General features: G+C 33.9%; 3 protein-coding genes and 1 long non-coding RNA gene across 4 annotated transcripts in view; 2 read left to right on the top strand and 2 right to left on the bottom strand.

Annotated features, from left to right (window-relative positions):
• The window catches only part of LOC118599045, a 1,285-nt gene extending 892 nt beyond the window's left edge, over positions 1 to 393 (bottom strand). Inside the window, exon 1 of the long non-coding RNA XR_004948321.1 lies at positions 325 to 393. This is a non-coding gene — a long non-coding RNA (uncharacterized LOC118599045). The remainder of the gene's footprint in view (positions 1 to 324) is intronic.
• A 145-nt stretch (positions 394 to 538) lies between these two features.
• On the top strand, positions 539 to 4,743 carry LOC112146408 (PSMC3 interacting protein). Its single transcript, XM_024272212.2, has 8 exons — positions 539 to 679; positions 1,954 to 2,054; positions 2,130 to 2,219; positions 2,308 to 2,419; positions 3,896 to 4,041; positions 4,103 to 4,156; positions 4,223 to 4,282; positions 4,352 to 4,743. The coding sequence occupies exons 1-8, from the start codon at positions 661 to 663 to the stop codon at positions 4,406 to 4,408; spliced, it is 639 nt and encodes a 212-aa protein (XP_024127980.1). The 5' UTR covers positions 539 to 660; the 3' UTR covers positions 4,409 to 4,743.
• Positions 4,744 to 5,111: 368 nt separating this feature from the next.
• mlx (MAX dimerization protein MLX) lies at positions 5,112 to 10,359 on the bottom strand. Its single transcript, XM_024272211.2, has 8 exons — positions 10,220 to 10,359; positions 9,400 to 9,436; positions 9,220 to 9,309; positions 8,873 to 8,982; positions 8,701 to 8,803; positions 8,446 to 8,545; positions 8,000 to 8,201; positions 5,112 to 5,782 (listed from the first exon to the last, which is right to left on the bottom strand). The coding sequence occupies exons 1-8, from the start codon at positions 10,253 to 10,255 to the stop codon at positions 5,726 to 5,728; spliced, it is 735 nt and encodes a 244-aa protein (XP_024127979.1). The 5' UTR covers positions 10,256 to 10,359; the 3' UTR covers positions 5,112 to 5,725.
• Positions 10,360 to 10,723: 364 nt separating this feature from the next.
• Positions 10,724 to 27,283, top strand: part of fmnl1a (formin-like 1a) — a 21,547-nt gene continuing 4,987 nt past the window's right edge. The window contains exons 1-16 of the mRNA XM_024272210.2: positions 10,724 to 11,654; positions 15,817 to 15,900; positions 16,207 to 16,293; positions 16,374 to 16,447; positions 19,268 to 19,351; positions 19,428 to 19,568; positions 22,031 to 22,139; positions 22,242 to 22,318; positions 22,391 to 22,484; positions 23,611 to 23,685; positions 23,770 to 23,880; positions 23,995 to 24,144; positions 24,237 to 24,338; positions 25,828 to 26,401; positions 26,487 to 26,611; positions 26,701 to 26,903. Of these exons, the coding sequence (XP_024127978.1) occupies positions 11,478 to 11,654; positions 15,817 to 15,900; positions 16,207 to 16,293; positions 16,374 to 16,447; positions 19,268 to 19,351; positions 19,428 to 19,568; positions 22,031 to 22,139; positions 22,242 to 22,318; positions 22,391 to 22,484; positions 23,611 to 23,685; positions 23,770 to 23,880; positions 23,995 to 24,144; positions 24,237 to 24,338; positions 25,828 to 26,401; positions 26,487 to 26,611; positions 26,701 to 26,903 (2,267 nt within the window). The 5' untranslated portion in view covers positions 10,724 to 11,477. The remainder of the gene's footprint in view (positions 11,655 to 15,816; positions 15,901 to 16,206; positions 16,294 to 16,373; positions 16,448 to 19,267; positions 19,352 to 19,427; positions 19,569 to 22,030; positions 22,140 to 22,241; positions 22,319 to 22,390; positions 22,485 to 23,610; positions 23,686 to 23,769; positions 23,881 to 23,994; positions 24,145 to 24,236; positions 24,339 to 25,827; positions 26,402 to 26,486; positions 26,612 to 26,700; positions 26,904 to 27,283) is intronic.

The following is a 27,283-nucleotide window of genomic DNA, read 5'->3' on the forward strand; positions in this document are numbered from 1 at the left end:
TGGTTTTGATATGTTTTGGAGTGAAAAATGTACTGAATAAAATGTTTGCAGTTAATTTTGACTTTTGCTGTATTTAAAAACAAAACAAAAAAAAATGTGTCAACTAAATATTTATGTGGGTGTGTCAGCATACTGGAAAGGGAAATTATGACCATCAGTTAAAGATTTTAAATCAGGTTCCTTTTTTAAAATGCACTTTTCATGTCGAAGTTGTTTATTAAAAAGTGCGTTTCGGTCATACATCTTTCCCCAACGTATATAATTCAAAACTAAATTAAATTTAAATCAATTAAATAAACAAGACACTAGTAGGCGGAAATGCACCTAAATCATCATCCGGCTAAAACCAAAACAAGAAGGATGGACCGGAAACAAACTGACATCTGGAAAGACAGAGGTCTCACTTCGTCTAATTTTGAAAGCAACATGAAATCAAAAGAAAAAATTCTTTCATAATGTTTTGAGACTCAAAGAAACCACAAGAAAACATCTTTCTGAAAAAAGAAAAGAAAAACTTGCAAAAGAGTAACAACAATTTAATTTAGATTACAGTTTTTTTGCTCAAGTGAAGCATCTGTGCATATAGTCGATCATCTCAATGACGCACAATTCGCGCGAAACTTCATCCAGGAAGCTAAAGAGAAAACAAACTCGTTTAAAATGAGCAAAAAGGATAACGGTAAGACGAAAATAAATGTTTTGGTTTGGATGTTTTGAACAGGGTGGGGCAGCGGATTATTAAGATAAATACTTTAGTCGAAGTTCAAGGAACAGGTTAAAAGGTTTAGCTAACTTTGCGACGTTAGCTAAACTGGAATCTAGTTTGTTTTCCGACACAAACCATCTTAATGTTTTTTGCTTTTTGAAAGTGGAAGAACATTCAGTTCCTGTGAGAGACAGATACTTTTAATTTTCACATTTATCAGTAAAAATATGTGATGTTTTATTTAATTATTTTTCATTTACGAAGAAGTGTTTCTGGAGGAAGACAGACCATTATAAGAGTGGCAAAAAAGTAGTACACTCAAATGTTATTTTATTAAGTATAATAGCAAGAATAGATCTAATATAGACCATGTTTGTGTAAGGTAGGAAATAATTGATTTCCTCAGATTAAACTGGAACATTTTGGATATAAAAGTAAACTTAAAGTGAATCATTTTTTTTGGTACAGATTAAGTATACAGTCCATATACTACACATATAGAATACTTTTTGCAATTCCTTTTATATAGATCTGAAAATTATATTTCTATATTTGTAAATGATCATTTTCCTCCACCATCTTGAGTTTTATATAATTTCTTTTCAGTCAGTCAATCAAACTCCACTGGACTTTAGCTAATAATTACTTTTTTAATGAATAAATTGTAAAATAAGTCTGTCTTTGTTTTTTTTGTTTTTCTTTTTTTTATTTATTTATTTTCTAATCAATCTAATGATTTTTTCTGTAATGAGTTTGAAAAATCTGTGTTTTGTCCACAATCTATGCTTGAAATAAACCTAATCAATCAATCATAATTTGTTTTATTCCACATTTGATCATTTTCTTATGTTTTTTAATCTAAATCTTGGTACTTAATTAAAAAACTATTTTATCGACTATTTAAAATATTTATATAAACATTTTGTCAGCTATTACTATTATAGTAACTTGTGCTACAAGTATACATAGGGAGGCATGTGAAGTTTATTTTTTACTACCTATATATTGTAAACTTAAAATGTTCTAATTTAGTCTAAACACGTATTCTGTTAGTATACGTCTTACACTACGGGTACATGGCCTATACTGGAAATACTTCTACTCTAGTATATTTAAAATGTACGTTCTTTAATATCTTCAGTTCCCAGCATTCTTAAATGTAAATTTTCTGTTTCATTATCTCTTTTTTTGGTGGAGGGTCTTAAGAGGAAAGCCTCCCTGACGTAGTTTCTTCTTGTCCTGTCCAGGTGCGTCCCTCATCCTTTCCTACCTGAATGAGAAGAACCGCCCCTACAGCGCGCAGGATGTCTTCTGTAACTTACAAAAGCAGCACGGTTTGGGGAAAACGGTGAGGAGGTGCTTCCACACGTCTTCTATTTGCTGTGTGTCTGTCTAACGATGGACTGCATCTGTGTGCCGTCAGGCTGTGGTCAAAGCCATGGAGCTGCTGGCTCTGGAGGGTAAGATCAAAGAGAAAACCTACGGGAAACAAAAGATTTATTTCGCCGATCAGGTTGGTTTCTTTTTGGGGGAATGCTTCGAGTCTTGTAAAGAGTTTGCAGAATGCGACTAGTACTCCTCCTCCTTATATTTCCCCACAGTCTCAGTTCAAAGACGTGAATGATGCCGACCTGAAGGCGATGGATGCGGAGATCTCGGCTCGCGGTGCAGAAGTTCAGTCCCTCACACAGAGCTGCAGAGAGTTGGACGCAGGTGCTGTACTCGACCGCTTTGTAGGGCTGCCATGATTAGTCGACTAATCGACTATTAAAATAGTCAACGACTAATTTATTAGTCAATTAGTCGTTGCTTTATATTATATAGAGTCAGAGTGTTTGGCAGTTGAAAGTAATAATGTCATTATGCAAGCTTTTTTTTTTTTAACTATTTTGGCATTTATTAAGGTTTTTTTTGGTCTATTTTGGAGTTTAGCTAATATTTCAGCTACATGCTAGCTGTTTTGGCTAATTTAGATTTTTTTTGCTTGTTTTAGGCTAATTTGGAGTTTAATATTTCAGCTAAATGCTAGCTATTTTGGCTAATTTAGACTTTTTTTTTGCTAATTTGGAGTTTAGCTAATACTTTATTACCATGCTAGCATTTTTGGCTAACTTAGGCTTTTATGTTTTGTGGTCAGTTAGGAGTTTAGCTAATACTTCAGCTAAATGCTAGCTGTTTTAGCTAATATAGACTTTTTTGTTTATTTTTGCTAATTTTGAGTTTAGCTAATACTTTAGCACCATGCTAGCACTTTTGGCTAATTTAGATTTTTTTTTTGTTTTTTAGGCTAATTTGGAGTTTAGTCAGCTAGATGCTAGCTGTTTTGGCTAATTTAGATTTTTTTGGCTATTTTTCGCATTTATAAAGGTTTTTCCTTTTTTAGGCTATTTCTGAGTTTAGCTAATATTTCACCTAAATGCTAGCTGTTTTGGCTAATTTAGACTTTTTTTGTTTTTTGTTTATTTTTACTAATTTGGAGTTTAGCTAATACTTTAGCACCATGCTAGCACTTTAGCTAACTTAGGCGGTTTTTGTTTTTTGTCAGTTTGGAGTTTAGCTAATATTTCAGCTAAATGCTAGCTGTTTTTTTTCTTATTTAGACATTTTTTTTTGGCTATTTTGGCATTTATAAAGGTTTTTTTGGGGGGCTATTTCGGAGTTTAGCTAATACTTCAGCTAAATGCTAGCTGTTTTGGCTAATTTAGACTTTTTTGTTTTTTAGGTTAATTTGGAGTTTAGCTAATATTTCAGCTGCATGCTAGCTATTAAATCTAAAGCGTTGCGCACAGTATGAGAATTACTTATAAATAAAGTTTGATTTATTGATTAATAATTTGGCTAAGTCAGGCTTTTTTTTTCTATTTTGGAGTTTAGCTAATATTTTAACTACATGTTAGCTGTTTTAGCTAACTTTGGTTTTTAATACTAATTTGCCATTTAACTAATATTTTAGCTGACTATCAGCTTCAGCGATTTCAACTATCAATTTTAGCATCTTCAGCGGCCAAATTCAGCTTAAAGCATTCACACTAGCATTATCACAGGTATGTGTGTTTTACATCCACTTTGCGCACGACCCGATTAGTCGACTAATCGGAAAAAATAATCGGTGATTAGTCGACTATTAAAATAATCGTTTGTGGCAGCACTGCTCTTGAGGTTTTCCCACTTTTGATGTCCTCCCAACAGAGCTGAAGGAGCTGAACAGTTCCCTCACAACAGAGGAAATGGTTGCAGAGATCCAGCAGCTGAAAGCCGAGTGCTCCGGGTACAGAGAGCGTCTGGAGAAGATCAAGTCGGCCACAAATCACGTCACACCCGAAGAAAAGGAGAAGGTACGAACTCCACGTTAACTCAAAACCCTCACTGTTTGCAGTAAAATGTGTTTGTTTACAGGTTTATAAGGAGAGGGATGTTTATGTGAAAGAGTGGAGGAAGAGGAAGAGACTAGTAAGACATTTTTAATCAAATAATTATCTTATTAGGATAGAGCACAGAAAGTTTTTCTTTTTTCAGGCTTCAGATATGATGGATGCGATCCTGGAGGGATATCCAAAAAGCAAAAAGGAATTCCTGGTAAGTAAAAGTAAATAAATCTACTTTTTTATATATAAAAAAAAAAACACTAACTCTATTTTGTTACAGGATGAAGTGGGAGTGGAGACCGATGAAGATTGTAAGGTGGTTTTTCCCAGCAGCTGAGCAAATGTGAAGCTAAATAAGTTTGAGTTAAAGCACATTTTTTTATTTATAAAAGTTGTTTTGAATAAATATTTCATATCTAGTGGGAAAAAAAGCTAATTTTAAGGCTTTTTTTGAAAATGTAAGAAAAAACAGTTTGATGCTTCAGTTTTCATGTTCATATCTTAAATTGTAGAGAAAAAAAGTTTGAATGTTTTCAGCATTTTTGTCATTTATAGATTCTCAGCACTATGTGGAAAAAATGTATTCTTTGCTTGAAAAATGAACTGACTTCATGTTCATGGTGATATTTTCATTCTTGAACCTGAAGTTTTCAAAAACTTTATTACAAGCTGCTACAGTATTTTGTCTTTTTTTTTCTCCATTTTTAAGTGATTATGTCGAATTAAACCATAGAAAGAGAAACAAACATTTTAATAAAATACACATATTCAATTATTCCACCAATTCAAATCCCAGCGGATGTTTTGTAAAGTTGCTTTATTGCGATTATACAATATAGCATTAAAGTGGCCACTTAATTTAACTTAAAATATTTGAAACAAAATTGACTAAAAGTTATTTTTTTGTGGACATAAAAAGTTCCGTAAGTTAGAAATCACTTGAAACCTGGAAGATTTAACTTCCTAAAAATTCTGAGAATTTAAAAACGTGGCATCAACACAGTAATGAAACAGAACAATTAAAAGAAGGAAATTACAACTTAAAGGGATTGTATAAAACACATTCTAAGTGTGCATTTTTCCACAATACATGTACATAAACACTGATTCAGAAAATAAGGCTGAGAAATCCCTCAGTGGGGAATTGTGGGGGATTTATCAATGTGTTTTCTCCTAATTAAATACACAAAAATTAAGGTTTATTTAAATTTGTCACATCGACATTTAAAAATGTAAATTCTTTCACATTAAAGGGGAAGTATCCACTAAAAGCGCACACGTAAAACGTAGTCAAACACTTGTTTTAACACATTTCAGGAGTGATTCTGAGCCTCAAACTCAGGCGTGACGTGCGCCTTCCCTGCATGCATCAGTGCTCCACTTGCAGCAGAAACCACCATTAAGAGTTAGTCTGGACTATTTTAAAAAGGGCATGAAGAGATTTTAACTTGCTGCAATATTTTGCACCTTCTGAAAAGGTCAGAAACTGTTTTCTCGGTCATCTCCGCTCATACCATGAAGAGGCGATCCACCTGCAGCCGGGGGTCCCAGAGGAGCTAAAGTGGGTGGGAATGCTGCAGCACAGCTTCACTGAATATGTTTTTTCTGTTTTTTAAGAGTCTGTTTTTGGGGAGTTCACCAGGAAAGTCTTTGATCAGTAAAGCTGGACATTAATCTGCCGCAGAACTCTGACGACAAACTCCCGCAACGTCTGAGAAAAGAGACACAAAACAGAAAAGTCTGACTGTAAACTCAACCGCTTCATCTGTTTCTATGACAACGTCTAAGGGCCATTAAATAAGAACATCACATTTTACTAGAATGAAGTCGTAAATTTATTAAAAAGTTGTAATTTTACCAGAATAAAGTTGTAAAATTATGAGAAAAAAGTTGCCATTTAAAGAGAATAAACTTGGAAATTTATTAGAAAAGTCATAAATTTGCAAGAATAAATTCATACATTTATAAAAAAAGAATCCTATTTTATTAGGAGAATTAAGTAGTAAATTCATACAAAAAATTATAATTTTAAAAGAATGAAGTAATAAATTTACTAGAAAAAGTTATAATTTTACGAGAATGAAATAGTTAATTTGTCAGGAAAGAAGTCAAAATTTTACAAGAATTAAATAGTAAATTCATTAAAATATATATATATATATATTATTTTTGAGAAATAAATTGTTAATTGATCAGAAAAAAATAATAATTTTACACAAATTAAGTACATTTATTAGAAAAAAAGCCGCAATTTTATGATAATTGAATAGTAAATTCATAAGAAAAAGTTATTTTACAAGAATAAAGCAGTAAATTTATGAGAAAAAAGTCAATTTCACAAGAATTAAAAAGTCAATTCATGAGAAAAACAATAATTTTACAAGAATTCATTTATAAATTCACGACAAAAGTCATAATTTTACGAGAATTAAATAGTAAATTCATAAGAAAAATTTCTAATTTTAGGAGAATTAAATAATTTATCAGGAAAAAAAATATACAATTTTACACAAATAATGTATGAGAAAAAAGTAGCAATTTTATGATAATTAAATAGTAAATTCATAAGAATTTCTAATTTTAGGAGAATTAAATAATTTATCAGGAAAAAAATATACAATTTTACACAAATAATGTATGAGAAAAAAGTAGCAATTTTATGATAATTAAATAGTAAATTCATAAAGTTATTTTAAAAAACTAAGGCAGTAAATTTATGAGAAAAAAGTCGTAATTCACAAGAATTAATTAGTAAATTCATGAGAAAAACATAATAATTTAACAAGAATTGTTTTATAAATTCACAATAAAAAAGTTGCAATTTTACGAGGATTAAATAGTAAATTCATAAGAAAAGGTTATAATTTTATGAGAATTAAATAGTAAATTTATCAGGAAAAAAATATATAATTTTGCACAAATAATGTAAATTTATGAGAAAAACGTAATTTTCAAAAACTTAAATTGTACATTTACTAAAAAAGTCAATTTTAAAAGGAATTAAGTAAATTTATGAGAAAAAAAGTTGTAATTTTACGAGAATTAACTAGTAAATTTATGAGAAAAAGCTACAATTTTATGAGATTAAAATATTTAATTTATCAGGAAAAAAATATAATTTTACACATAAGGTAAATTTATGAGAAAAAAGTTGTAATTTTACCAGAGTTAAATTGTACATTTACTTTTAGTTATAATTTTATAAGAATAAATTACATTTATGAGGATTAAGTCATAAATTAATTAGAAAAAAAGCTGAATTTACAAGGAAAAAGTCATGCTTCATCACAAATACCGTCTAGTTTGTCGTGTGAGCCTCCAACCACATTATGTGACGATTAAATCCACCAATGGAGCCGTTTATGACGATTCCATGAAGTTTGAGTTTGTCATAAGACTCTGTGTGTCATAAAGCATTTTTACAGCTATAGTGACGACAGCATTAACGGGGCGCCTGCTGGAAATCCATTCTTTGGGGGTCAAGAATCTTCTTCTCAAAAGGTCCAGTTTCCTGTAAATTCTTTTCAATGTTCTTATAGTTAGAATACAGTAAAAGTTTTATTATTTCCTTATTTGTGAAACAAATGCTGAAGTTACCGCTTACAATGTGCTCTACATCTTTCACACTGAAACAGGCTAAAAAGAAAATTCTTAGTAAAACAGATTTTTGCTTCAAAAATGTATTATTTTAATCTAGTAAATTCTCAATTTATAACATAAAATTTATTATTATAAAATATTGACACTTTTACTCACAATTCTACGAGTTTATTCTAATAATATTTTGATTTTTTCCTAATATTAAAACCTTATTCTCATAAAATTACAACTTTTTTTTTCTTTATTCTTGTAAATTGTTTTCTTATTTTAGTGGAGGCCCTAAAACTGTCGTTTTCTGAGCACAAACGATAGAAGACGTATTTGGTACCTGCGGTTTGCAGTGCTCCTCAATCCAGCTAAAAACACACGCAGACAGTTCCTCGAAGCTGCTGACCGACACGGAGTTGCTGAAGGACACAAACAGGGAGTCCATGATGCTCTGAAAGATGTCAAACTTGACCTGGTCGGAGACCTGATCCTCTCCCTGCTGCGGGTTGCTCTGGTGCGCCTTTACTATGTGCTCATAGTTCCTTCAAAACACATAAATACATCAAATTAGAATATTTATACAATTTAAAGCTCACAGATTATTTCAGTTTTATTATATTAAATCTAAAAATCTTAGCACTTATAGAAGATAATTTTAAACTAAAATACATAATTGACATTTTTTCAATACATTTTACAATAAAAAGGGGCATAACTGGAAAAAAAAACAATTTTTTTGGCAAAAGAAGAACCATTTCTGTGAGAAAGTTTCAGCTGCTTTCTCACGTTTTCATTATCTTCAGTGCCATAACTTCTTTCCTCAGGACAGAGACTTCCTCTTCTTGCTTCTTCTTTTCTTTATGAAGAAAATGAATGTAGTCAATTGCTGAAAAAAGAAAAAAAATATGTTTTTTTTTTGGCTTTTGCTTATAGTTTTAATCATAATAGTAGCTGAAATTTAGTGGAAGCTATCATCCTTTACTTGTCTGAAAATATCTTCACTTTAAGCATAAATGGTTACAAGTTTTGAGTAAATGTTACTTTTCTGCAGGATTGTAGCTTTGCTGATCTTCTGTGCTCCTACTGCAAACTCAGACTGCTGTTGACAGGTGGGAACAATCGACTGAAGATCATCATAACCTTTCTAAAATAAAACCAACAAGAAAAACATGGTTATTAACACCAAAATACTTGAAATTTGAAGGGGTTTTACCTTAATGGCGTCTCGGCGCTTCTGCTCGGCTTGCGTGTGCGCCTGTCTCCGTCGATCTTTATACGAGTCTTTAAGCGACGTTTCGTGTCTGTAGTCGCTGTCCTCATCGTCTATTTAGAAATAAATTAAACTGCAGATTAACCCAAGCACAAAAAGCTTTTTGAGAAATGCAAAGAAGTGAAACATAAATGTTAAATTGACGGTTCTAAAGGGAAAAAAAGGTAGGAAGCAAAATTGGAGATTAAAAAGAAAAAATATTTGCTTCTTATTTACATTTAGAATTAAAATTAGAGATTGAAATCATCGGATGTTTTATAAAAAATAATCTTTCATATTGTATTCCATACCTGTATTTGGTACTGAAGAGGCACTTGTTGAACCAATGCTGTTCGCTCTGGACACCACGCTTCCTTTTCTGGCCGTTTCAAGGTAGAAACCTGCAAATATAAGCATAAATCATGAGAAAACAATCAGAAAAGTTGCTTTGTCACATCAAGAATTTATTTTAAACACAAAAAAGTACTCACTTTGGTCAAAGCCACCATCGCTGAAAGCACCATCTGTCTGCGCAGCCATCATGAAAAAGAAAATGACAGAAAAAGTGATGATGCTTCTCTAAATACACCGAAAACAAAGACAGAAAGCAAACCAGCAGAACACCCACTGAGGATTGTCCTAGTTTAACAAGTTCAACCATTCAAAGGGAGAAAATAACTGCTTTGGGTCACAAATTAGTTTATGTGGGACACAACAACAAAAGGTTCACAATTTAGGCCGTGATTTTCTAGTGGTTCCCTCTTGAATAAAGCATCAAAATTAAGCTGACATATATAAATATAATTAATCTTAAATTTAAAGCTTTGTGGGTAAAACTTTTAACTTTTTACATTAAAATATATATCTTAAAAGTCGTACTTTGTGGTAGCAAACAATAAAATAAACTTTTATTTAAATTTAAAGATATTAAAAGGCGTTATTATTACTCGTGAAATCTGATTATCCGCATAAAAACTCAACTCTACGTTCTTTTGTTTAGTTATCTACAATTCTGCTGAGCAAAAGTGTATTTTTCAGGTACACGAGGACTTAAAAAAAACCCGAATTAACGCGAGTTTTCAGGTAGCTTTGTTTACTTAGCTAGCTTGCTTGCTAAGCACTTCAATGTTGCTTAACGTCACTAAGCTAGCCGCCGTTAGCCGCGAAGCTACCAAAGCTGTTCCCACTTTACTTCCGCGTTTTGACAGCCGAGTCGGTTATAACTGCCGCCGCCACCAACACACACCTGACAACTGTTTAAAAAAGTCAAGTTTGTCACAAGTTAAAATGTGGTTATTAAGAGTGTCTTACTTTCCAGTGCTCCTCTGGAGATGTAGGATCCGTCATTTTGAAAGGCTGAAAAAACTAATACTGGTGTTGCATTCACGTGTCACTCGTAAATCAACTCGCTTTGTCAAAACATGAAAAAAGCGTTGCCTTTTTGTACCACTAACATCAAAGTAATACTTCAATTATATATTTATATATCTATGTGTTCTGTGTTTTTTATGTTTTATTATTTGTGCACCAAGTAAAAAGATACATTCGTAATTATTTTATTTTTCCACTCATATAGTCTTAAAACTGGTGTAATTTATGGTAAAAATTTAGGCACACTTTTAAAACATAAATTATTCACAAAATATATTTTTAAGTATCTATAAACACCAAAATTACAATTTTACTTTATTCACAATTAAAGTTTCCTACTGACCTCAAATGTAGCACAGGTACATGCAGTGATCATTTTTAAACGCTTGAGGTCGCTGTTTCACGGTTTTTTTTTTTTACACCACTGTATTAGCCTTTTGACCCCAAAAAACAAAACAAGTTGGAGTCAAATAAACAGTTCCAGTTTATGAATTTAGCTTTTAATGACTAATTAGCTGAATATAATTATATTTTGGGTTTAATTTCGCACATTTGGATCTTTCTGTATTTGTTTATTTATTTCTGGTCGTTTTACCTCAAATGAAGGGTTATTTTATCTGTATCCTCACTGTGTATTTTTTTTTCTTTTTTTAAATTTACCTGTTTTATTTGTGATACGACTAACGGATGCAGTTTATCTTCCACCGTGTCCTCCACCCCAGGTTCTGCTGCAGTCATACACAGGAAGTTACTCTTCTGCTTTTCTGCTTCTGTGGTTTCTGTCTGCGTTACAGAGTGTTTCACACTCCCCTCTCCTTCCTCTCAACACAGAGGCGTCTCTACTTTATTCAGAGAAGTCTTCAACTTGAGTAGAAATAGTTCATGAGAGTTGGGTACGTCTTTTCTTAGACCGTGCAGGCCTAACCAGGCTATTATCTTGTTCTTTTAGACTCATGTAGACGTACAGTTTATGAGCGGACAGACATGAAGACGCTTTTTTCATCACTTACCCTTGTCTTGAAGACGGGCTATGATTTGGAATGCTCACCTTGAAGGTACAGGACTCATTTTAGGCCTTCTTGTTCTTGTCATTTAGAGTGACCACCTTTTTGTCACTCTGCTCCGGAATCCATCAATTTTTCCTCGGAGAAAGGGTTCGCGTAAAGCTTTCCTCCTGGATTACTTTTGGAGATTAGTGATGGGGAATGCGGCGGCGGGGGGCCTGGAGCAAGAACCAGCTGAGGGTCGAGAGGCCAGGATCTCGGTTTCAGCGATGAGCGATCCGGCACTTGTTTTGCAGAAGAAACAGTCTGCTCCGCCAAAACTTCCCATGCCTCCAGAGGAGGAGCTGGAAGAACGCTTCAATGTGGTCCTGGTGAGTGGTTTCTGGTACTCACTCTTTCATCAAACACAGACTGTTTGGTTCAAGAAACTTGGAAGTTTGATCTAATGTGTCAATTTAATGTTAATTTTTGGTGTTTTTTGTTGCACCTGCTAAGAAATTTAGCTTGTTATCATTTGAAATCTTCATAATTTTATGCATATTTTCAGTGTTTGATTAACAAAACTGACCTAAAACCTGAAAGTTTGCACATATGAATATCACCGATTGATTTTAGTGAACAATTTACTGTTTTTGACTTGACACAGTAGGTATAGGGTGATCAGAGCAGGCATGGGCAGCTGGCCCCAAGGGGAAGTTGAGCAATACATGAAAAAGCACAGGACCGGAAAGCAAGAGTTTCACCACCCTACTAACAGCCACGCAAGTCAAAAGGTTCAACAATAAGATCCTCCCGTATTCAAATACGCCAAAAGATAAGGCGACTTAAAATCCATCTTATTTAAGGTTATTATTTGTTAAAAGATACCTTTTTTTCTTGGTAAACACATTCATAAAGCAGATTTTACTGTCACGTTGAGATCCTCTATGTGAACTTTTTCCTGTAAGCAAACCCCAGACCACACACTGCATTTACTGAACCAACAGTTTTATTATTGCTTTCGCACCTGCCTGCAAATGATGTAATCATAAACTTTCAAATATGTTAACAAAAAAGGGGGAAACATTAATTTTCAAAACTTAAGCAACAGATCGCAACAATTTCTAAATACGAGTGCTGATGCAACACGGAACAAAGCACAATTTTGGAATATTTTCAATTAAATCACATTTTAAAAATATTATTTAATATAAATAAATATCATATTTATCACTTTTTAAAAACTTTTTTTTCAGATTAATTACTGCATCAAACTGTTTTTATTTTACATTCTTAAAAGGATTGAAAATTCAAAATTTTCCTCTTTTATTTATTCAATAAAACAATATATCTGTGCTAATTATATGGGGTTACAAGTTTACTAATATTTGCATACCAAATTTTGCTCTCATAATTAAAAAACGGCACTTTGCCAGACGTGTTTCTTCCTGATCCACCCTTCCGAATGCATGACCTCACTTCTTCTTTCAAAAGCGTTTTTTTTCAAACTCAAGACAACAAACCGATTCTGCATCAGGACCTCCTAAAGAGGAAGAGCAAAGCGGCCGTCTTCTTCATTTCATGCAAACTAAAAAGTGAGCGACATCATATTTTGGTTAGTCTTACACCACAGAGCCCACAGGAGGCCTCCTCCCTCACCAGACCTAAGATCGAGTTTGACGCCCTTGTACCAAAGCAGGAAGGCATTTTTTTTGTTTAACGGCTTCTTAACATAAACAGTGAAACTGCAAACAAACCACTGTTAAGGGATTGATTGAAAACCACACCCAGTATCGACTGGAGGTGTTTTTCCTGTCAGCAAGTTGCATGCAAACATCCAGAAACCCCTGTTTAATTTTAACAGAAAAATAACAAATAATAATAAAAAAAGAAAATCATATTATTCAGTGTGTTTTGTTTCACGATTGATTGTTCTATACCACCAAAAGAGCCATTTAGTCAATTTTTTACTGACCAAAATCCCTCAATGTTTAGAAAAATATATACTATATTTATTTTATTTTTTTTTTACTTTTGAGTTCCTTTCAAAATAAAATACAGCTTGTGTAAAATAAAAAGATCCTCCTGCTGCTACAGATGCTTTTTTTTTCAAACAATAGGACTTTGCTGCAACATAATACTTTTTCTCCTTTACTATCGGATAAAAACAAAGTTTAGAATATATTTTTTTAATTATATATGTAAGTGCAGTTTAACCTCTTAACATCAACACTCTTGTGCAGAAGCTGTTATGTTAAAAATCTAAGCAAAAATGACAAAACTTGAACCAAAATTATTTTAAAACGAAATAATTACAATGGAAGAATGAAAGCGTTGAGTTTCAGGCTGCAAATCTCTGGTCTTTATTGTCCTTTTTTGGGAAATAGTAACTCTCATTTCTGTCATCAGACTTTCCTTTGTGGGCAGAATTCAATTAGTCAAACAATAACTGTCATTTCTAAAAATAGGAAAAAAAATCTCCAAAAGTCTGCTAACCTTGGCGACCTCAATTACATTTTTGTTGAATTTGTAGAAAAAAGTAGGGTTTAAAAAAATTCAGTCAAATCAAACTTTATTTATAAAAAGCAATACTTAAAGACAAACTTTATTTATAAAAAGCAATACTTAAAGACAAGACCCCCCCATGACCCTACATACAATAAGTACATGCATGAAAACATAATTATAAGAGTTTTGTATAATGAATGTGTATCTTGGTTCTGCTGTGAGGAAACTGTATAACATGGGAACCTAATGAAACCAGAAGCATCGCCATTGCACCTGATCGGCGGCCACGCCAATGACTCAATGGAAGCGTGCGCTGTGGCAACGACCACAGACCAAGCCGGCAAGACCCGGCACAAACCATACACTGGGGCTAAAACCATGATAAGAATAAAAAATGAAAATTAAATAAATAAAATGTATTTAAATACATAAAATAAAACAAATTCCAGCCAGCAAGGCTAAGTGTAATCACTATGTAGTGCGTTCGCCATTTTATTCCAAATCGAGTGCACTAAAAATGTCCCAGAAGTCTTTGCGAAAAACCCCATAGATGTAAGGGGATATAGACCATAATTCATTGCGGTGGAACAATTTCTAACATATAAAACGTATTTAAATGTAATATTTGAATAAGCCATCCGGATTTATACCATCAGAACGTAGTGGAGTCATAAATAAACGCCGTGAAATGTTCGTTTTTATTCGATTTTCACTTCGCGAAATCGGTGACGTCATATCCGGTGTTTAGAAAAACAAAAGAAGACTAGTTTGGGGGGGAATTTGGACACAACCATGGTTTTAACGTGGGTTTATCCGCAGTTTCCGTGGTGGCTCAATCTGTGATTGCCCACATTGGTACCACTGCCCAGGGACCAGCAGCCTGGGCGGCGACCCTGCTAGAGCAGCGAGCTAACCCACTGAACGCCAACTTTAAACCAATGTGGGCAAACACAGGTGTGATCACCTGCGGACAAGTGGGGCCCACATTTTCTGCCCACTTTTAAACCATATTGGGCCCACTTGCTGACATTAAATATATTTAAAATAATTAAAATAAACACCTTACCAAGGATTTTAGCTTTGCTCTACCAGCTTCTACTAGAACAAAACATCCTCTTATATTTTGGTTAAACTAAAAGGCCAATACTGGATGACCTCAGGGTCAAAGCAAAACAAAAATCAGTAATAAATCTATAGTGCAAAACAACATTTATATTTTATTTTCTTGCTTGAATTGACAATTTGTTATTTGGAAACCATGGTAACTCCCTTTAAACCTGAGGCTCTTGTACCCCTTTATTATGGCTCTTTAGCGTTAATAAAAAAATGCTAACGATTGAATAAATAAGAGATTAATTAGTTAGGTTTTGCCATTTCTGTTTTACCATGTTAAGCATCTAAGGAAAACAAATGTTTAATTCATTGTCAGAAATTCTGTAGAAGTGTTCTTTAAATTTGTATTTTTAATTTATAGTTAGTCAAATAAAAGTCTCTAAAAGTATTTTTATTTTGGTAAATGACATTAAAGTGGTTAAAGTTTTGAATAAATGTGGCATAAAATGATTTAGAGTTGTGTGTTTTTTAATAAAAAGCTCTGGTTATTCTAAATGCTTTGAGTTTTTTTTTTTAATAGATTCAACTAAAATAGGAATTTTTTAGAATAAAAGGGAAAAAAACACACACCAAAATCCTATTAATAAAAGATAGCATGCTTGACTGTCTTGCATTTTTAATATAAGAGAAGCTGCAGCAGCAGGAGCACCTTTTATTTTGAAAGGAACTCGTGTGCACGGCTGATAAAGGAAAATAAGTTACAAATGTTATCATAGAAACATATAAAAATTGTTTTAATTCAATTATTGTCATATTTGAAAATTACATTTATAAATAAATGCTTAATATAATCCATTGTTAGACCATCATGAAAGCACAACAATCTGTGTAATATTGTTGCATTGATAGAAAACACAGTAAAACCTTTATTTCTATTTTTTAACAACAATTTGTTGTGTTAAAGCAGCATCTCCTTGTTCCTTTCTCTTTCAGAGTACCATGAACTTGCCTCCTGACAAACTGAAGCTGCTAAGCCAGTACGACAATGACAAGAAATGGGAATTAGTGTGCGATCAGGTGAGAGCGGTGTTCTGGTTTCAGACGGCAGCACATGACTCTCAGCAGGTTACTGCTTCCTGCATCGGGACAGAGTTGAAGCAAAGTGCATGAGCACCCTAAAGCAGATCTGTGTGCTTGCTTGCTGGGCGAGCGAACCCTGCAGCGCTCTCTTCTGTGGTGGCAAGATGCGTCGGCATGGCAACGGAGGGTGGTTTGTCTGCTGTGTTTACCAGCCCTGCCAGGAACTGTTTCTAGTTAGGTTGATCAGAATGAGAAACTGTTTGGGGTAAACTCTGATTCTGTGATTTTTTTTTCCCCCCTAAGGAGCGTTTTCAAGTGAAGAGCCCTCCTTCCACCTACCTGGCCAAGATCAAGAGCTTCTACCAAGATCAAGGAGGGGTGTCCCGCAGGGTCAGCACCAACAATTACTTTTCTTTCAGCTTTGCAAATAGTATGAAAAAATGTTTAATTTATGTTTTTTTGTTGTTTAGTTAAAGAAAAGGATTCAAGATGCCACTCAGGTCCTTAAAAACCTGGAGATATCTCTTCGAACCAATCATATCGGGTGAGCTTATTGACTAACACACCTTAAGTGTCTTTTTTTTAAAGTTTAAAGTATTAATTTAATATAGAGAGTTAATTGATTTTGACTGTAAATCTGATTTAATCAAAATATTATTTGCTAATTTGATGCACTTCAAGTATTTTATATAATTGTAGTATATTGGGAACCTTTTTGTTAAAATACAGTTTAGTTAAAAATGTCAAACATTTTAAAGGAAGAGGAACTTAAGTCAAGTATCGGTGTCACTACTTACATTCATACTAACGTTTAGATGAGATTAAATTACTTTTTTTTTTTTTGTCAAAGTCACTTTTTTTAAGGGACAGCTCCTGTTAATGCTGCCACCAGCTGGACTTTCTGGACCAAAATGTAAATTTTTAATGAGCTGCTTTTTTAAGTTTTAAACTTAATTATTTTAATAAAAAAATTTAAAAAAAAGAAAAGAAAAACTCACAAACTGATCATGACACGTTTTAGCAGTGTCAAATAGTTTCAATTTTATTTATTACACAAGATTCACCTTTTTTTAATTTTTTTTTCTCAGAGAAAAATAACTGAAAACATATTTTATTTTAGCTTTTTTCATAACTATAAAACGGTACATCACTGGAAATATATTAAATCAGCTGAACACACAGTCGCACATTTAAGACTCACTATTGTTGATACCCTGCAGACCTAACTCTCTTTCAGTTTCTAAAAAAAAAAAACTTTTCACGCAAGCGTGGCAGATCAACATCTAAATGCTAACCGCCTAATTATTCCACGTTCATATTTTATTAGCCTTTTTTAATCAAAAGTACCAGTGCAGGACTTAGTTGTGCATCAGCAACAAAAAAGTTTCAAGACGTGTCCAAATGTTGCAAATCTGCAACATCAGAACTTATTGCATCAGAATTGTACATTACTACTTCATATGATAATTTTCCCCAAATATCAAATTTTTTTCTTTTACTAAAACTTAATTTGGCCCTAAGAGGGTTAAGGACAATAGTTTCCCCAAAAAGTTTGTTAAAGAGTTTCTCTTTTTAAACTAATTTTTGGTGAAACATGGTTAAAAAAAAGCCAAAATTTTGTATTTACTTTCTATTTTCTTTATTTGGCTTTCACTTCTTTAATTTGCTTAAATACTTTAAGAACTAAACTAAAAATGTGTCTTTTTATTAAATATTTGACTTGTGGGAATCCTCTCGCTGATGCAGAAAAGTGAAATGACGACAGACAGAATTGGTCTTAATTTAGTTTCAAAGACTTGTTTAAAGAAGTGAGAGTCGATTTAGTTTTTGAAAGTTTGAAAACTAACACCTGAAATATATATATATATATATATATTTTTTTCTGGAACAATTCAAAGCGAATAAATACATAAATATTAAGATAAATAGGAATTTTCTCAAAGTGTAAAGTTGTTTTTTACTTTTGACAAAAGCGCATGTGACTTTTTTTTTCAAAATAAAAGACTTCCTGTCCCAAACTTTTAACATTCAAGTGAAGAAAATGTTTTCCTAAACAACATGAGAAAAAAATGACATTTTCTCTTGTTATATTTAAGGTTTACTTTAGTGAGTCGTCATCCTTTTTCCTATTTACTACTGCTGTTAAGTAGAGCATAAACATGAAACATGATTGGTTAATGATCCAGTACAAAAAGTACACGAAGAAAACATGAATCTTTAGATTTTAGCCATTCTTTTTACCCAAAGTTTTGCCTAATATTAGTAATCTGTGTATCCTGGAGGTAGCGCAGAGCATATAAGGCCTGATGATGTCAGCAGGGATATAAAAACCACTACAGTTTATTTTCAAGGTTCAACTCAGCCATAAACTTATAAACTTAATGAAAATTAATTAAATCACTGCTAAGTTACCAACCCTTACTTTTAAAAATTATTATTATTTTATTTTTATTTAGCCAGAAAGCCACTGTGGAGGGGTAAAAGAGGCGGATGTGGCTCTGGAGCCTCAGGTTGCAGACGCCTGGTGAAATATATTTTTTATGGAGAGTAAAATACTGAGAGTTATTTAAGGTTTAAGTTGATTTATTTTGGAAAAATATTATATTCCTGCCTTTTATTATTCAGATTAATGTTAAAAAGTTACTGATTTAAAGTTTTAAAAATTGGACTATTTTGGCATTTACCAACATTTTTTAGGGTGTTTCGGAGTTTAGCTAAAATTGCAGCTACATGCTAACCGTTTTGGCTAATTCTGGTTTTTCTTTTTAAGTCATTTTAGGCTGTTTGGAGTTAAGCTAATATACATGCTAGCTATTTTGGCTAATGTTGACTTTTTTCAGTTTTTAAGGATATTTTAAAGTTTAGTTATTTTTTCAGCTACATGCTAGCTGTTTTGGCTAATCTAAGTTTAGTTTTTTAGGCTAATTTGGCATTTAGCTAATATTTTAGCTGGCTATCAGCTTTAGCATTTTCAGCTATTAGCTTCAGCGTTTTATCAGCATTACATCTTTAGCGGTCAAATTCAGCTTGCAGCATTCACACCAGCATTATCACAGGTAATGCTATATATCTAGTTCATAATTGTGTTGAAAAGTTACAGTTTTGAAGTTTAAAAATGTTAATTTTGGAGTGTCCAATAAATGTTTATCGTGTTCGGCCCGTGACCAAAGGTTTTTGATTTTAACCCCTTGTGCGATTGAGTTTGACACCCCTGCTTTAACACATGATGGTCTGAATCTTAAAAGATAAAAAAGATAATAAATAAAGAAACAACTGTCATATTCAACAGTAGAGGAGTGGCTTAAAACTGTGGTCTTTTAGTTTTGTAATTCCATGTGCTTCATTACTTTTATTATTTTTATAGATGGGCTCAGGAGTTTCTCAATGAGGAGAATAAAGGTTTGGACGTTCTGGTGGAATACCTGTCCCACGCCCAAGGCGACTCGCCGTGAGTAACCATCACCTGTAACGTCAGATTCCTGTCGGTGTAAAGATTTCTCATCCTCCACCTACCCACCTTGTAGATTCGACCTGGACAGTGTGGAAAATGGAACAGTGTCAGACAGGAAAAAGTCAATGGACAGATCAATGGAGGATCTGACCAAGAGCCCCAGCAGCAGCCAGTCCCATGGTGTGACCAGAGCCGCTCGGGCGCTGACTGTGAGGTGAGCAGCTGCAGTCATAAACAGTTTGTAGATTTGGTCCGTCTTATTGAAGGAATTCTTAGTAAATATGATACAAGTAAACAAATAAAACAGATTTACATCAGAGGGCACATAATTAGTCTGACTCACAGTGATGTACACTAATTGTCTGCAGTTAATCAATTATCAATTTAATGTATTTTGACTCAATTTTTTTGTTGTTTTTAAGTCAGATAAGAAATCTCATAAAACGACAGCATCACTAAATCCACAAAATTATACTTTTGTTACAGATTTTATCAAAATCTACTCCTTATTTTTGTCCTATTTACTTTTAACGTGTCACCTTCTTTTATTTAAATATATTCATTTTTTTTCTCATAAACTGATACTTCAGCCATCAAAAATTAAGATTGTGACCAAAAAAATGTTTAAACTGGGCAGAAAAACAATAAAAAAAAATTAACTAATTAATCACAAACCTGGGGAAAAATTAACCGTGATTAATCGCAATTAATTTTTTTTTTGTTATCACTTATTTTCTGCGAAAAATCACAAAATGAAATTTACACACAAAACTGTAGATTAAGCACATTTATTTTTAGTTAATGTTGTCAATTGATTAAAAAATATTGATCACTTTTGTGTAGTGATTAAACAGTTTTAATTACGATGTTTTATTATGAAAATTTGATGAAAGTATTTGACTTTTGAAGAAAAACAGCTCAGAGATAAATTGTTCCTTTATTGTTATTGTCTGAAATGTTTCAATTATCAAGTGTTAACTCAGATATCCCAAAAGAGTGGTTTGGTCACACAAAAACAAATCAACAGTAAGATGAGCAGAACTCTAAAGACTTTTATGTTTGCAGTATTACTCCAAGAAAACAGAGATACTGACGTACAGCCATAAGAAACGAACGATTATTTTTTCTGATTAGTCGACGAATCGGGTCACGCACAAGGTGGATGTTAAACATACATCATTAGCTTTCAACTAAACACTAAACTAAACACTAGATATATAGCATTACCTGCGATAATGCTAGTGTTAAGTCTGTAAGCTGAATTTGGACACTAAAGATGCTAATACTGATAGCTGAAGATGCTGAAATTGATAGCAAAAAATGCTGAAGCTGATAGACAGCAAAAATATTAGCTTAATGCTAAATTAGCTGAAAGAACAGAAAAAAGCCTAAGTTAGTCAAACAGCTAGCATGTAGCTGAAGAATGAGCTAAATTCCAAAACAGCCTTAAAAAACAAACCAAAAAAGCCTAAGCTAGCCAAAACAGCTAGCATGTAGCTCAAATATTAGCTAAACAAAAAAAAGCATAAAAAACAAAACAAAAAAAGCCAAAATTAGCCAAAATAGCTAGCATGTAGCTGAAATATTAGCTAAATTCAAAAACGGCCTAAAAAAAAAAAACAACAAAAAAAGCCTAAGCTAGCCAAAACAGTTAGCATGTAGCTCAAATATTAGCTAAACTAAAAAAAGCATAAAAAAACAAAACAAAAAAAGCCAAAATTAGCCAAAATAGCTAGCATGTAGCTGAAATATTAGCTAAATTCCAAATTAACCTAAAAAAACTGAAAAAAAAGAGAAATTAGCCAAAACAGCTAGCATGTAGCCGAAGAATGAGCTAAATTCCAAAATGGCCTAAAAAAAACAAACCAAAAAAGCCTAAGCTAGCCAAAACAGCTAGCATGTAGCTCAAATATTAGCTAAACAAAAAAAAAGCATAAAAAACAAAACAAAAAAAGCCCAAATTAGCCAAAATAGCTAGCATGTAGCTGAAATATTAGCTAAATTCCAAATTAACCTAAAAAAACTAAAAAAAAATTAAATTAGCCAAAACAGCTTGCATGTAGCTGAAGAATTAGCTAAATACAAAAACGGCCTAAAAAAAAAAACAACAACAAAAAAAGCCTAAGCTAGCCAAAACAGCTAGCATGTAGCTCAAATATTGGCTAAACTACAAAAAGGCATAAAAAAACTAAACAAAAAAAGCCAAAATTAGCCAAAACAGCTTGCATGTAGCTGAAGAATGAGCTAAATTCCAAAACAGCCTAAAAAAAAACAAACCAAAAAAGCCTAAGCTAGCCAAAACAGCTAGCATGTAGCTCAAATATTAGCTAAACAAAAAAAGCATAAAAAACAAACAAAAAAAAGCATAAATTTGTCAAAATAGCTAGCATGTAGCTGAAATATTAGCTAAAAAATGTAATAAATGCCAAAATAGTCCAAAAAGCTAGCATAATGCCATTATAACTTTCAACTTTACTACACTCTGACTCCATAAAATATAAAGTAACGATTAATCAACTTTTAAATTAGTCGTCGACTATTTTAATAGGTGATTAATCGTCGAGCCCTGATAAATATTAACACTTTAATCGTTGTTTGTTAATTGCATGAGTTAACGCATCAACAAGCAGTTCAAACTAATATATTTACGAGTTGGATTTGTTTTTTACTTTACAGAATAAGCTCAACTTTGGTAAACAAGATGCAAAAGAAGCTGCATGTTTCCCTCCAAAGAGACGACATACACGTCTGCATCATGTGCTTGCGAGCCATCATGAACTACCAGGTACTGGATATATTAAGCTGTTAAAAACTTAAATTATTATTTTATTTTACTGCATAAAGTTGCTTGAGATCAGCTTTTTATATATTTTCTCTCTGCTTTCAGTCTGGCTTCAACCTGGTGATGAGTCACCCGCGCTGCGTCAACGAGATCACCCTCAGTCTGAACAGCAGGAATCCCAGGTGAGAGGAACCTCCTGAGAGATGAAGCGTGTCTCCATCCACATCTAACTCCCAACTCCTTTGTCGTGGCAGGACCAAAGCTCTGGTTCTGGAGTTACTGGCTGCGGTGTGTCTTGTCAGAGGAGGCCACGGCATCATTCTTTCTGCTTTTGACAACTTCAAAGAGGTGACATTCTTTTTCTTTTCCCTGGATTGCAATATTTAAGTGTGAGTTTTGCTTTTCAGTCATCCGTCTGTTGCTAGCTTCCTGTCTTTCATCATTCAGTGAGTGAGTCGGCCCTCACATGCAAAGTTTTAAGTTTAGCTCATGTCTAACAGTCATGCAAGCATGCCTGTGTTCTAATTCAGTCACACTGCAGAAGTGCAGCTTTTACTTTTGTAGCAGTAAAGACACTCCGATCAAAATCGGGTTTTTAGCATGTTTTTGTGGCATTTTCCTCATGATGGAGGAAAGAAAATTAAGATTAAAACTGCATTTCTGAGTATTTCTTTATTCAAATTGGTGTGAATCAGGAGGAGTTAAAAAAAAGTTTGTGATGTAGGCGCTCCATTCTGATGTATCCACTTGTAGACAAATAGACCCTTACCAAAAATAAGTATACTTCAAATATATGTTTTAAAGTATATTTCCAAGTACACTTAATGAGTATATTGACAGTTTACTAAAAAGTATACTTCTCTGAACTAAATTGGCCCACTTTGAGTTTATAAATGTATATTTAAAAGTACACTTAGAGTAACCTTTCTGGTTTAATATTAGTTTACTGGTAATAAACTTCACTCTAAGTTTATGATAACACACTTTGAAGTATATCTAATGTAACTTTTAAGGTTTTCTTTTAGTTTACAAGTACTGATTTGTGTATTAAAATACATTTTTAATATACTGTACATATATCCCAAGAATAAATCTACTCCCCTTTTAAATCTGTGTAAGAAAATGTTTAAGGACAGTGACCAATAAAGGCTAAATATATTTAGACTTGTAGTATAATCTAATTAAAATGAACTTGAGTATACTTATTTTTTGGTAAGGGGGTCCATACACATCTCTGTTTTCTTCGTCCTCGCCATTTTTGTACATTTTTACACCGCCAATGTTATGCTGGGGGTGTGATGGTTTATAAGATAGCAGGGGAGCATATAAACAAAGGGATTATGGGAATTTTTAAAAGAACAATGGTAATACTTTAAAATATAAAGAGATAATCAAGAGTGGGACTTTATTATTTAATCCAAAACATAACTGTTATGCCTTATAGAGAAATATTAAATGTTGTATTTTCTTCCAGGTGAGCAAAGAGAAGGACCGCTTTGAGAAGTTGATGGAGTACTTCATAAATGATGACAACAACATTGACTTCATGGTAGGACGTCATTTAAACCAGCGGTCCCTCATGCTCAGAGCCTGAATTTATGTGATCTTCAGCTGCCACCATGTTTGTCTGCAGGTCGCCTGCATGCAGTTCATTAATATCGTGGTGCATTCGGTGGAAAACATGAACTTCCGAGTCCATCTACAGTACGAGTTCACTCACCTGGGATTGGACAAGTATTTAGAGGTAAATATCAATGACCAAATCAGAGTTTATTGCAAAATAATAAAGTTTCATTTCCTTCTCCAAAGAGAAAGAAAGTGACTTTTACTGATAAATAGACGATTTTCTTTGTTTTAGGGATTGAAAGACACTGAGAGTGAGAAGCTGCAGGTTCAAATCCAAGCCTACCTGGATAACGTGTTAGATGTGGGAGCTCTGCTGGAGGACGCAGAGAACAGAGGAGGAGTGTTGGATCATGTGGATGAACTGCAGGAGCACAACATCCAGGTAAAGCAGAAACACACGAGATCAGATTTGGCTCCTGAAGAGAGGGGGGAATGTGTGAACTTTAATTCATTTTTTATGTTTTGTTTTTGCAGCTGGGTACCCGGCTTCTGGAGGTTGAGACTCAAAGTGCAGAGAGGATAACTGAACTTGAAACGCAGTTAATGCAGGCAACCAAGGAGATCGAGCTGCTAAAAGTAAGAACTGTCACATGTATGGTAAAAAGTTAAAGGTCTGTCTGTTTATAAGCTTAGGTTCAAAATTATAGTTCAGTAAGGGTTACAAAATTTACTATGGGAGGTAACCTGCCTAAGTCAGTCACGTTTAAAGTCTCACTCTGATCATCTTTTGATGTATTGTAAAAGTGTTCTCAGCTGTCTTTTAATTAAGCCATTTTTAGCTAAAATCGTTTTTAGGACATAGTTTCTACAGCATGGCAATAGTTCATTTGAAATTTGCCTCTAAGTTTTATGCAGTATTGTTCGTGCAGGGTAAGCCTGCCCTTGGTTCCTGACATCCTTCTTTTAACACACTCTCTTACTACTTTCTCACACCCCTAACTTAACGTTGCTGGTGTAACAAAGATGATGAGCAATATTGGAGCTATCCAACGGTATAGTTTTAAGCCAGAAATGCAATTCTGAGCTTAATTTTCTCCTTATATGTCGACCATCATGAGAAAAATGCCACAATAGCATGTTAAAAACAGCAAGAACACAATTTAAATGTTGATCAAAGTTTATTTTTTTGTTAAATAATAGGAAAACTACAGAGCCTCTAAAAAAAAAAAATCCTAAAAATTGAAGTAAAAAAAAAAGTACTGGTTATTTACTGGTTGGGTGCACACCAGTTATTATCTGGTTTGCACCAGTTAGTAACCAGAAAAAACATGTTCAATATTTAGAGAGAAAAAAAAATGTTTTTACCTTAATTTTTAGAAAGAAAATCATTGTTTTCAGTCACTATCTTCTGCATACCAGTAACTTATCAGGAACATTTTTCTTTGCTTCAACTTTTTCAGCTACTATCTAGTGTGCCCCAGTTACTATCTGGTGTGCATCAGGTAGTAACCAGAAAAAAAAGAACTTTTGAATTCAATTTTTACAAAAAAACATTTTTGTTTACTTACATTTTTTTACTTAAGTTTTTAGAAAGAAAAAAAAAAACTACCATTTAGTGTGCACCAGTTACTATGTGATGTGCATCAGTTAGTGACCAGAAAAAAAGAAAAAACGTTTTACTTTGATTTTTAGAAAACATTATTCTTTACTTAAATTGTTTGACTTCAGTTTTTATTTTAAAAAATCGGCTACTATCTAGTGTGCACCAGTAATTATCTGGTGTGCATCAGTTAGTAACCAGAAAAAAACTTTTTACTTCAATTTTTAGAAAACATTTTTCTTTACTTCAGCTTTTTTTTTTTTTACTTAAGTTTTTAGAAAAAAAATCATCTTCTATGTTGTGTGCACCACTTACTGCATCAGTTAGTAACTAGAAAAAAAAAATATTTTTTACTTTTATTTTTTTTTAACTTCTATGTCCTTTTAGGGGCTCTGTAGAAAACAAGTCAAATGTTAACCTGATGTTATTGTAGAATCGAGTTTTCCAAAACATTGTTAGACTTCTTTCAACCATGTTTACGTTTGAAACACTGTAATGTGTTTTTTTTGCATTTCCACCTGACAGGAAAGCCTGCGAGAGTCCTGCTCCCAGGTTAGCTCTTTGCAACAGAGGGAAAGAGAACGGGAGCTGGACAGGGAGAGGGAGAAGGACCGGGAGCGTGTGAGCGTCTCTGTCAGTCAGACAACCTCTGAGCTGGAGCAGAAGATCCAGGAGCTGCAGGACAAAGGCCTGATCCGAGTGGGGCGCAATGCCTCAGGCGGTCTGGATATCCAAGTGGTGCCCGTCACAGTGGTGGAATACGTCCAAAGCCCAGCGACTCAACCAAGCAGTCCGAGCCCTCCTTCACCTCCAGCTCCTACTGGTTCAGAGCAGACGGCCCCTCCTCCACCACCTCCACCACCACCACCACCTCCTCCTCCTCAAGAAGGATTGGCCAATGCACTTATTCCCACATTTGGGGTATGCCCTCCCCCTCCTCCTCCTCCACCACCTGGTGCTGGGCCCCCACCTCCACCTCCCCCTCCCGGTGCTGGTCCACCACCGCCACCTCCCCCGCCTGGTTGTGGACCGCCACTTCCCCCTCCTCCACCTGGTGGTGGACCTCCACCGCCTCCTGGAGCTCCAAACGCCCAGTCTGGTGAGGATGTTAAAAACCTAAAACGTACCATAAACTGTTCTGATGCAGAGTAAACGTGACCGATAGAAGTCTTTTTTTTCTTTAGGGTTAAAGGGCAAGAAATCCATCCAGACCAAGTTCAGGATGCCTCTGTTGAACTGGCAAGCTTTGAAACCCAACCAGGTTACAGGTACAGTCTTCAACGAGCTGGATGATGAACAGATCTTAGAGGTGAGATCACACATCCTGATCTGCACTTGGCATCTCAATAAACGTATATAAAACTTCTACTGGTTTGGTATTCGTTACGTCTGCCTCAGGAGCTAAACATGGAGATTTTTGAGGAGCAGTTTAAGACCAGGGCCCAGGGGAATCCAGCAGATCTGGCCAAAGTCAAGAAAAAGGCGGTCCAAAAAGCCCCCAGCAAGATATCTTTGATTGATGCCAACAAGGCCAAGAATCTGGCAATCACTCTGCGGAAAGGAGGAAAGAGTCCATCAGATATCTGCTCCGCAATAGAGACGTACGTGCTTTTTATTTACTTTTATTAACTTCTTAACTCTTACGTCATCAAACCTTTTGTTGCACTAACAACAACTCTAAATCATGTATCAAAGTCAAGGCCCGGGGGCCGGTTTCGGCCCTCCAGATCATTTCATGTTATTGTTTTTAGCTTGTATAATTTTGACAAAATATATTTTTGAGGAAAGTAAAATATTCAAAAGCTTTTTTAGGTTCAAATTGATTTATTCTGGAAAAATATTCCTGCCTGTTTTTATTATTCATAATTATGTTAAAAAGTTATGGTTTTAACGTTTTAAAACTTGGCATTTTGCTAGCTTTTTTGACTATCTTGGCATTTAACTATGGTTTTTTTAGGCAATTTTGGAGTTTAGCTAATAT

This window comes from Oryzias melastigma, linkage group LG8 (genome assembly GCF_002922805.2).
Source record: "Oryzias melastigma strain HK-1 linkage group LG8, ASM292280v2, whole genome shotgun sequence".
NCBI lineage: Eukaryota > Metazoa > Chordata > Actinopteri > Beloniformes > Adrianichthyidae > Oryzias > Oryzias melastigma.